Source organism: Puma concolor, chromosome D4 (assembly GCF_028749965.1).
Source record: "Puma concolor isolate L17-30 chromosome D4, mPumCon1.1.hap2, whole genome shotgun sequence".
In the NCBI taxonomy this organism is placed as follows: domain Eukaryota; kingdom Metazoa; phylum Chordata; class Mammalia; order Carnivora; family Felidae; genus Puma; species Puma concolor.
The window spans coordinates 50,820,878-50,833,099 of record NC_141679.1 but is presented as its reverse complement, the minus strand read 5'-3'; the positions used below and the strand labels follow the sequence as shown (position 1 = coordinate 50,833,099).

Sequence of the window (12,222 nt, the reverse complement as noted above, 5' to 3'; positions counted from 1 at the left end):
AGTTCTTTTTTTGTCCCTTTTAAAGTATAATGCCAAGAAATATAGGATTCGAAGCAGACTATTACTTCCCATACCCTATATATTCACCTTTTTGTTAATGCAACCTAGGATTTCAGCTGTTTGGGAGGCTATAGCACATTAATTCATACTAAACTATTGTCTAAATCTTTGCTAACATTTTCACCTATTTTAGTAAGCCAGGACACTTTCTCTTCCCCTTTCCTACTTAAATTTTAATTAGTTTGCGGTTCCTGTTAAATTCCATCTTTTTATATTCAGTCTCTCTTTCCCATCTACTTTTCACCTATCATCGTAGCAGTAAGTAATAAACTAGCATATGAAATACTACCAAACTAGTACGTGAAGATGAGTCCATGTAAGTTTAATGTTTTAAACTAACTTCTGGCTTCAGGCTTCATCCAACTTATCAGCCATACATTCTCTGCAAAATGTTTTTTTTTTTTATTTTTTATTTTTTTTAAATTTTTTTTTTCAACGTTTATTTTTTTGGGGACAGAGAGAGAGCATGAACGGGGGAGGGGCAGAGAGAGAGGGAGACACAGAATTGGAAACAGGCTCCAGGCTCCGAGCCATCAGCCCAGAGCCTGACGCGGGGCTCGAACTCACGGACCGCGAGATCATGACCTGGCTGAAGTCGGACGCTTAACCGACTGTGCCACCCAGGCGCCCCTGCAAAATGTTTTAAATTTTTGCAGGCAAGTTTTCTTACAGCTATGCAGTAAATAATTCTATTTTTAAACACTGGAGGCACTTTAAAAATATATAATAAAAATTCTCTAAATATGTAAAACTTGAATTATTATAAAAAGCCTCACCATATAAATAAGAGAAAAAGGACTATAAAGACATGTGTTTTAACAGAGTAATATCAATAAAACTGGATGGTATAATGAGTAGTCCTTAGAATGTACTAAACACAAGTTCTTAATTATTTCCTCAAGAAGTGGTTATAAAACTTTAGCATGTATCAGAATCATCAGGAGGGTTTGCTGAAACACAAATTCCCTATTCCCAGTGTTTCACATTCAGTAGGTCTGAGGTGCAGCCAAAGAATTTTTATTTCTGACAAGTTTCAGATAGTACTCAAGTACCTGATCTGGAAATGATACCATCTTCTAATGAAAAATACAAAATGTAGCTTACCCAATCTCCAAATTGAAAAATAAGCAATGATTCATTCTTCTTCATTGAATGTATATTGAATCTCTACAGAACAGCAATGCATAAATGCCATTTGGCATCTCAGATACCAGAGGATAAACCACTTTGAAACTGAATCAGTTATTTTAAACATCCTAGGGAAAATACTTTCCTCAAAATATGTTTTGGGAAAATCTCCAGGAAAGTTACTCAGGTTTCAGTTTATAAATTAATAGCATTAATAATAACAGCCAGTAACTAACATTATGTGCACTTTTATAACTGTATGCTATTTTGAGTCAGTTACTTACATACACACACACACCCATTCATTTAATATGCATAGTGACTCTAAGTAGTAAGGAGGTACTGTTATCATCTCCATTTTAAAAATGAAGAAACTACTAGATCAATTAATTATTCATTAATTTTTTAAAAAAGAGGAAACTAAGGTATAGAAAGGTCAGATAGTATGTCCAAGATCATCCAGTAAACGGCACAGCTCAGATTTGAATACAGGAATTTTGGTTGCAGAACCTATGCTCTTAAATAGAACTATCCTGTCTTTATAAATTCTATATTATCTAACATAAGAAAAGAATAAAAGCTTCCAAACTAGGCCATGGCACCCTGCGTACGAAAAAGTACCCTATGCTTCAAAGAAGCATATAAATTATAGAGTAAATCACAATGAGTTTATTTAGAGTTTAGGAAAGTAATGCAATGATTCTACAGCACTTTATGTATACTTCTATCATGATACATATTTATTATATTGCAGCTGTTCAATATTTAGATGTCTGTGATATGCTGTATCAATAATCACATATTTAGTTTTACAATCTAATCCATCTTTGGAAAGGTACTGAACTCTAAAAATGAGGAAATAATTTGTAATGAGTAATAATGCCCAAGAATCCTTCTTGCAGAGATATGTGACTGTACTTTTTTTTATGTGACTGTACTTTTTCAACAGTATTTGTCAAGCCTAGTCTGTGTAAGTAGACATCCAGAAAATTAGCCCCACCTTGTGGATCATAGTAGTCCTACAAATTCAGGCCTTTAAGAACAGTGAACCATCAAAGTGTATATTCTCTTGACTGACAAAAAATAAGAAATTTATAAATAACACTGGTGAGGAAGCACTTTCACATACTGCTGTTGGCTGTATAAAACAGCACAATCTTTTCAGGAAGAAATAAACAAAAATAACAGAAATTGTAAAAGTAACATTCTATTTAAAATGTCACTTCTAGAAATTTATCATATGGAAATACGCAAGCTAATGAACATGTATATAACAAGGTTATTTACTGCAGCATTGTTCTTGGCGGTGAAAAATTAGAAATCATCTAAATGTCAATGTGGATCCAGTGAATACTTTAACCATAGTAACAAAGAGGATGATAGCAGGTAACAATTGTTGAGAGTAATAAATATGTGCCAGGTACCATTCTTGGTCTGGCTTTAAAACTCTGACATTGTGGGGAGCCTGGGTAGCTCAGTCGGTAAAGTGGCCAACTTCGGCTCAGGTCATGATCTGGAGGTCTGTGAGTTCGAGCCCCGCATCGGGCTCTGTGCTGACAGCTCAGAGCCTGGAGCCTATTTCAGATTCTGTGTCTCCCTCTCTCTGACCCTCCCCTGTTCATGCTCTGTCTCTCCCTGTCTCAAAAACAAATAAAAAAACGTTAAAAAAAATTTAAGAAAAAAATAAAATAAAATAAAACTCTGACATTGACCACTATACTATACTTCTTAGAATGAAGTAGATATCCTCAAATGGAAGAAGGTACATTATATATAGTTAAATGAAAGACTCAACCTCAGAGAACCTGTATTACTCCATCTTAAAATACATACACTTATATATGTACAGAAAAAGTCTAAAAGGCTATAGACACCAAACTGTAAATAATGATCACCTCTGAAGACTGGGATGACTCTAAGGAGAAAGGAGATAACTTTTTACTTGATACACTTTTGTACTGCTTGAATTTTTCACATTAAGTATATATCAGATTTTTATAAAAAAATAAAGCACACAATTTTAAAAAATGAATTAACTAGAGTCTTTAAAATAACTTTAGAGGTGCCTGGGTGGCTCAGTTGGTTAAGCGGCCGACTTCAGCTCAGGTTATGATCTTGTGGTCCGTGAGTTTGAACCCCACATCGGGCTCTGTGCTGACAGCTCAGAGCCTGGAGCCTGATTTGGATTCTGTCTCCCTCTCTCTCTACTCCTCCGCTGTTTATGCTCTATCTCTCTCTGTCTCTCAAAGATAAATAAATGTTAAAAAAATAAAAAATAAAGTAACTTTAAAGAAATTTTTTTTGAAAATTAGGAAGGGATAACCTCCTATAATTGCACAGTTAATGAAAGCATGAGAATGGTCATTTGAGGCAACACACACACACACACCCCGTAAAATGAAGTACATTCAGGTGATTAAAACTCTGGAAAATTCTGAGTAAGCCATGTTTATAACTGGTAATTTCTTGATAAAGATGGCAGGTTTAATAGGCACAGTAACTCTAATCCTCTCCCAAACTCAACAAAAACTACAGAAAAAAATTTTAAAGGTAAAACTCCCAGCAATGAGATTTTTAGTGGAGTCTTTGTCTAATTTTGGAATCAGGGTAATGCTGGCCTCATAGAATGAATCTGGAAATTTCCCTTTCATTTCTAATTTTTGGAATAGTTTGAGAATAGGTGTTAAGTTTTCTTTAAATGTTTGGTAGACTTGCTCTGGTAAGCCATCTGGCCCTGGACTTTGTTTTTTGGGAGACTTTTGATTATTGACTCAATTATTTTGCTGGTTACTGGTCTATTTAAGTTTTGGTAGTTTACACGTGTCTAGGAATTTATCCACTTCTTCCAAATTGTCCAATTTCTTGGCATATAATTTTTCATAATATTCTCTTATAATTGTTTGAATTTCTTTGGTGTTGGTTGTTATTTCTCCTCATTTATGATGTTACTTATTTGGGTCCTCTTTTCTTTTTGGTAAGTCTACGAGGGGTTTATCAATTTTATGAATTTTTTCAAAGAACTAGCTCCTGGTTTCATTGATCTGTTCTACTGATTTTTTTTGTTTCTATATCATTTATTTCTGCTCTAATCTTTATTACTTCCCTTCTTCTGCTGGCTTAAGGCAGAAACAATACTTTAAAAAGCACAATTAACCAAATATTTAACGGCTGTCATTTAGCTGAGAAAGGAGAAATCCATACGGGTTCTGCCTGTTCTGAAAAGTAGCATGGCATCTGCCAATCATGCTCTGCTTGAATAATGATGTAGTTTGGGGGAGCCTGGATGGCTCAGTCAGTTAAGCGTCCGACTTTGGCTTAGGTCATGATCTCGTGGTTTGTGAGTTTGGGCCCCACGTCGGGCTCTGTGCTGACAGCTCAGAGCCTGAAGCCTGCTTTAGAATCTGTGTCTCCCTCTCTCTCCGCCCCTCCCATGCTCATGCTCTATCAATAATAAATAAATGTTTAAAAAAAAAACTGTAAAAAAAAAATGTAGTTTGTACCCAAATTCTGACCATGTTAGCAACTTTCAATAGAACTATTTCTCATTGCTTCTAGTTAGTATAAATAATAGTTCCTTACAGTACAGTATATGTATTTTAATCTAAATATTTTTAGAACCTATATAACAAAATTACCTGCTTCATCAATAAGGTAAAACCACTGTATGGGTGAGGTCTAATAAATATTTAACATGATAAAACTCAATCCCTCAGAAGTTTAAAAAGAGTAATGATATCTTACTATATTGAAATTTTCTTTATGAGATTTATTATTTTTTTTAATCACTTACAAAGATGAAGTAAAGATGTGAGAGCAAAGAAGCCTTTCTAGAAGTGGTCAAAAGTCCAGGGGCACCTGGGTGGCTCAGTCAGTTAAGCATCCAACTTTGGCTCCGGTCATGATCTCACGGTTTATAAATTCGAGCCGTGCATTGGGCTCTGTGCTGACAGCTCAGAGCCTGGAGCCTGCTTCAGATTCTGTGTCTCCCCATTTCTCTGCCCCTCCCATGCTCATGCTCTGTCTCTCAATAATAAATAAATGTTAAAAATAAAAAAAAAAAAAAAAAAAAAGAATTGGTCAAAAGTCCAAGTGTACTATGAGGATAACTCAGCATCTGAATAATGAAGGTTTTCATAGGATAGTCAAATAACTGTTAATTTATTTTACTAAGTTAACTTTGAAACATAACTACTCAAAGTAACTTTTGACAAGGTATAACTATAAGGACTTGTCAAAATAAATAAATATAATGCACTCATGGAAGATACTGGATTACAGGGCCACTGTTAATACCGAGCAGAGAACACGACTACACCTAACACAGTATCCAAGGATGCCTGTGAATTTAAAATGAATTATGCAAAACTGAAAGGATGAAGCAACTACTAACATAGTGAGATATATATTATTAACATTATTTATGGTTTATATGCTCTTTTAACCAGAACCACTACAAGGCAAAGTGGTGGCCTTAGGTGGATTATACAAAGGCACCCTAAGGTAGCAACTGTGAAATTAGTAAAATGGCCAGAGAAACAAAGCCTGGGGCAGGAAAAAGCATGAATTGGAAAGCCAAAATAACTTGATTATCCTCTACACCTTAAGAAGTGGATTATCTACAGTCTTCAGTCAAGGGACTGTGAGAATGCAGATAAAGGTAAGAACCCATCACTTTACTGGTAATAAATAATGAATCCAAGGTAGGAATCTTCCAGAAAGTAATAACACCTTTGCTAACCAATCAAACTGTCTCTGGAAAAGAGTGCATATGTACATCCTAAGAACTAGAGGGCCTAAAGAAGTGACAGAGCTCAATTTTCACCTTCAGTTCATTCTCAAATCTTTCCCTGCTAAAATACATCACTGTTTCATTCATTCCACAAACATTTATTGTTTATTTTCCCAGACACCATGTTGATGAAAGAGGTTACCAGAGTGAATAAGACACAGTCTGCATCCTTTGAGGATGTACAGCCTAAAGGAAAAGACAAACATCCAAGGACATAGTGGTAATATAGTATGGTCAATACAGTGATATATTTATGCACAGTATGCTCTGATACAGGGGTGTGTGTGTCTTAGTCCAGCCCTGATATAGGTCAGGGAGGGAGGTTAGGGTTATTATGCTAGATGAAAGGATACCTGAGGTAGATTTTAAAGATGAGAAGTTAGTAAGTAAATAACAGGGAAAAGAACATTCAAGACAAGGGAATAAATAGTAGGAGAAAAGGACTGAGTCTGATTTATGGTAAAGGGGGTGAAGTGCAGGGTACTGTAAGGAGATTATTATTAGAATGTAAGGACATAAATGATGAGGAGGAGAGGAGACTGACAACAAACAAATCAGATTGCAGAGGGACTATAATGCCATGCAAAGATTCTTAAACTTTTTCTCCCATAGGTCATGGGGAACCACTGTTAAGCAGGAGAATGACAGAGAATCAATTTTACTTCAGGTCACTTTAGCAACATTGTGGTAGATCAACCAAGAAAGAGCAAGACTGGGGGCACCTGGGTGGCGCAGTCGGTTAAGCGTCCGACTTCAGCCAGGTCACGATCTCGCGGTCCGTGAGTTCGAGCCCCGCGTCGGGCTCTGGGCTGATGGCTCAGAGCCTGGAGCCTGTTTCCGATTCTGTGTCTCCCTCTCTCTCTGCCCCTCCCCCGTTCATGCTCTGTCTCTCTCTGTCCCAAAAATAAATAAACGTTGAAAAAAAAAAAATTAAAAAAAAAAAAAAAAGAGCAAGACTGGAGATGGGGCAACCAGTTAGAAGGCTACTGCAAAAGGTCAGACGAGAAATAATGAAGTCCTGAGCTAACACATAACCTTCTAACAAAACCCCCCTGTGCTACTGCACCCATAATTTATGTTCACAGTATAGCACAAGAACAAAAAATTAATGTGTTAATATATATACGAACATACATATGTACATAATATTTATGTAACACATATTTTTATAGATACTTTAACACTTTTTTGTTACTATTACATTATAGATTGTCTTTTTCCACATTAATCAAAAAGGAGAAAGAAGGTTAGAAAACAAAAAGGAAAATAGAAGCCAAAATTCAAAACATTCTACTTAACTTAGAACTAGCAATTAATAGTTACCCTTAAAATGAATTACTTTACTGGAAAAATAAATTGAGTGTTGTTAGAAGTTTAAACGTAGGAAGAGGAAAATTGTTTAGAAAGTTTCCTATAAAGCATCTAAAATCAAGAACATTATCAGATTTCTCACAATAAGCTATTAATAAAAAAATCTAGAATACTAGATCTACATAAATTAAAAGCAATAAAATAATTTAATAAGGAAGATAGTATGACCTTAGTTTTAACAATTTATTTGGAGCTTACCTTGTCATATATACCATTTAGTATTCATAAACTTAGTGAGGAATGACTCATATTCACTTTGCAGATGAGAAAATTTAAGCTCAGAAAGGTTTATCTGATAACTGGAACTTAAAGTTTGTCTGCCTTGTATGCCTAATATGCCTAAATGTCTTACTTGAAGCCATTACTAGTAGCCATATGTAAATAAAACTAAGCATTTCATAGGAATATTTTTACTTCACAAATGTAGCACTGATTAGGCTTGGACAACAGAATAAAACTTTGGGATCAAAGAAAACTTGGTCTAAACCTAGACTTTACCCCTTCCTAGCTGTGGGAATTTGAGTAATTTCTCTGGGCTTCAACAAGTATAAAAGGGCTTACAAGGCTTCAATGGTTCTTGAAAAGATCACATAGTACCTAATCCAGGTAAGTAAGCAATCAATAGTAGCTAATGCTATTATTCACACATCAAGAAAAAATATAAATAATATAACCACACATATACTATAACTCTCCAATCCCTACATGTTCATACCCCAGGCTCCCACAAGGGTTCTAGTCCCTTTGGCCCTTCATATCCCACAGCTGGGGGAAGTAGGGAAAGGATCAGATCAGTACTTGCTACCTCATTACAGGGACCCCTAAGAAATTAATTCTTTCTGTTTGGGACTTGATCCTCTCTCTCCTCCCAATTCTATCAGCTACCCCAGTTGATTGATAGCTGACCACATTAAGAAGGTATAAATTAGAAATCTGTAATAACTTTAAACCATTTTATTTCATTTTTTTAAAAAAACTGGGGCGCCTGGGTGGCTCAGTCAGTTAAGTGTCTGACTTCGGCTCAGGTCATGACCTTGTGGTTCACGAGTTCGTGCCCCATGTCGGCCTCTGTGGTGACAGCTCAGAGCCTGGAGCCTGCTTTGGATTCTGTGTCTCCCTCTCTCTCTGTCCCTCCCCTGCTTGTGCTCTGTCTCTCTCTCTCCCAAAAATAAATAAAATATTAAAAAAAAAAAAAACTGCTTTGCAAAACAAATTCTTGTCATTATATAACCACTTTATTTCAAGTTTTTGGTCAACTTACACAATTTAATATTAATTATATTTACTATTATAGTATAGTTTAGCATTTTAGTAATGTTAGAGATATCATACAGAATTAAATATTAAATCCCACGTAAATAGTCCCTGAAGTCCAGGGCAATACTATATCAATACTGCTATATACCTGCTATCACACATTATAAAAATACCAGAAAAATTACCTTGGTGTTCTTCTAAATCCATGTCCAGTTGTCTAATTTCTTCATTAAATTGCTTTATTTTTTCTTTTATATCTGTTAACCTGTTGAAAATATTATTTAATAAAGTTATGATAGAGGGATGCCTGGATGGCTCAGTTGGTTAAGCATCTGACTCTTGATTTCGGCTCAGGTCATGATCTCATGGTTCTTAAGTTTGAGCCCTGCATTGTGCTCCATGTTGACAGCACGGAGCCTGCTTGGGATTCTCTCCTCTCTCTCTCTCTCTCTCTCTCTCTCTCTCTCTCTATCTCTATCTCTCTCTCTCTGCCCCTCCCCCCTCCCCAAGATAAATAAACTTAAAAAAAATAAATTTGACAGATAATTTAGATGTCCAGTAAAAACATTAAAATTAAATTAAAACATTAAATAAAAATTATATGATGTTAGGAAATCTTTTCTAAGTTGCATAAATAATATCTATAAATAATATGCCCTATTCTGAAGACAATACTGTAGAGAGAAAAATCTTTTCCAGATCTTTTTATAGGATTCATATTTAGAATAGAAGTATATTCTGAGAAAGTTAGGTTGCCTGATTTCAATAGCAGACCTTTCCCCCATCCTTTTCTTGAGTTTGACTTGTGATATTAAAGTGAAAAATTTTTAGCAACCTTCTTTTTGCAGGTCTATAAAAACTGAACTAAGTTGACAAATTAGTCTCAAAAATTAGAGAATAATAAAAAATTTACTGCTGACTGACAATTATATAGGTTAAAATTTTTAACAAACAGCATTTGTACTTATTACAAAGCCATAATAATTAACACAATGTGGTACTGGACTAAAGGAAGACATATACAGCAATGGAATAAAACTGAGAGTCCAGAAATGGGATACCCTGTATTGATACACAACTGGTTTTTGACAAAGGTGCAAAAATAATTAAATGGGGAAATAATATTGAATAATATTTATTGAAAGAATATTTCAACAAATGTTGCTGGGACAAGTGGATAAGCACAAACAAAAGAATAAAATTGGACCCTACCTCATACCATATACAAAAGTTTACTTAAAATGAATCATAGATCTAAACATAAGAGCTAAACTGTAAAATTCTTAAAATAAATCATCAGCATAGATCTTCATGACTTTGGATTAGGCATTGGTTTCTTAGATAGGACACCAAAACCATAAGCAACAAAATAAAAAATAAACTAGACATTATCAAATCTAAAACTTTTGCTCTTCAAAGGACACCACTAAGAGAATGAAAAGACAACCAACAGAATGGTAGAAAAACTTCACAATGATTTATCTGATAAGAGACATGTCTCTAGAATATATAAAGACTTCTTAATAATTCAATAATAAAAAGATAAATAATCCAATTAAAAAATGGGCAAAGCGGGTAGCTGGTTTGGGAAGTATCCAGCTCTTGATTTCAGCTCAGGCCATGATCCCACGTTTCTTGAGTTCCAGCCCCACATCAGGCTCTGCACTGGCAGCATGGAGCCTGCTTGGGATTCTCTCTCTGCCTCTCTCTCTGCCTCTCCCTGGCTCATGCTCACTTTCTCTTTCTCAAAATAAATAAATAAGTATTTTTTAAAAATTGGCAAAGGATATGAACAGACATTTCTCTAAAGAAGATATAGACATGGTTAATAAACATCAGTCATTAGGGAAATACAAATCAAAACCATAATGAGATACCACTTTCTACCCATTAGGATGGCTAGAATTAAAAAAACAAACAAACAGATAATAACAAGTGTTGGTAAGGATTGGAGAAACTGGAATGCTCATGTACCGCTGGTATAAATGTAAAATGGTGCAGCTTCTTGGAAGATAGTCTGGCTGGTCCTAGAGTTACTATATAGGCCAGCAATTTTATTCCTCAGTATAAACCCAAGAAAAGTGAAAACATATACATCAGTGTTCATGCCAGCATGATCCATCATAGCCCAAAACTGGAAACAATCCAAATACCCATCAACTGATAAATGGATAAATATGGCATATTCACACAATGGAATATTATTTGGCCAAAAAAAAAAAAAGAAAGAAAGAAAGAAAAGAAAAAAGAAAAGAAAAGAAAAGAAAAGAAAAGAAAAGAAAAGAAAAGAAAAGAAAAGAAAAGAAAAGAAATTATATACTGATACATACTACCACACAGATGAACCTTGAAGACATTATGCTAAGTGAAAGAATCTAGCCACACAGAACCACATACAATATGATTCCATGCGTACAGAATATCCAAAATAGGCCAAACTACAGCAACATAAAGTAGAATGGTAGACTAGGGCTGGGAGTGATGGATGAGGGGGGTGAGGAAAGGGGTGTTGGATCTTACTGAGGTAATGATTGCACAATTCTGAATACACTAAAAACCTTTGAATTGTATACTTTAAATGTGAATTGTATGCTAAGGAATACATATATACACACACACACACACACACACACACACACATATTTTAATGGTTTTTTTTGAAAGAGAGCACATGTGAGTGGGGGAGGGGCAGTGACAGAGGGGGACAGAGGATCTGAAGCAGGTTCTATGCTGACAGCAGAGAGCCCAACGCAGGGCTCAAAGCCACCAACTGTAAGATCATGACCTGAGCTGAAGTTGGGTGCTTAAGCGACTGAGCCACCTAGGCGCCCCTGGTATGTATCATATCTTAATAGAGCTGTTTTTAAAAAATAATTATGCTATCCAATGGCTCTTAACTAAATATTAAAAGAAATATTTAAATCTCTAAATAAGATTGAACATTACATCAGTATTATCAGTGTGAAACATAGAAAAAAATAACTAACAATATGTACCTATTGCACATTTAGAATGAAATTTAAAACATGTGAAATGGATGTAGTGTGTCATATTATAAATGTACTTACTGTCGCTCCATGCTGGCTATTTCCTGATTATCTTCTTTAACCTATAAAAGCATATAAACAAAACAGTACTTAAAAGAGTTACTTATCATTAGGCTATCTTAAAGAGAATTTCCTTCTAAGGTATGTTGTACAAACATGTCAAATGTAGTCTCTTTCTTGAAATCTATTTCTTAAAATTCAACCTTTGAAGTCAAAAAATATATATATTTTATATATAAAAATTTTATAATTATGTATACACACACACACACACACACACACACATTATTAAGAAACTACTCTCAGATTTTCCCTTTTTTCTCAAAGCAAGGGTGATGACTGATACATCTATACCTATCTGTTTGGCACCATGAGGCTGTTGTGTCTTCAGGCCTAGATCAGTTTACATAAATATCCAGGCTTTCTGAGACTGTCTTTCCTTAGCCCCTCACCCACACCCACACAAGGCAGGGTTGCCAGATTTCATGATCTCTATTACATTTGAATCTCAGATAAATAATAACTTTCAGGGCACGTATTTACCATGATTAATATATGTGTGTGTGTGTG

The 12,222-nt window shown here is 35.1% G+C and overlaps 1 protein-coding gene across 2 annotated transcripts in view; it reads right to left on the bottom strand.

Moving 5' to 3' along the window:
• Nucleotides 1–12,222, bottom strand: part of IFT74 (intraflagellar transport 74) — an 89,846-nt gene that overhangs the window by 27,313 nt on the left and 50,311 nt on the right. For both annotated transcript variants that reach the window (XM_025922474.2, XM_086685421.1), the window contains exons 12-13: nucleotides 11,674–11,714; nucleotides 8,791–8,870 (exon numbers count right to left, since the gene is read on the bottom strand). In XM_025922474.2, the coding sequence (XP_025778259.1) occupies nucleotides 8,791–8,870; nucleotides 11,674–11,714 (121 nt within the window). The remainder of the gene's footprint in view (nucleotides 1–8,790; nucleotides 8,871–11,673; nucleotides 11,715–12,222) is intronic.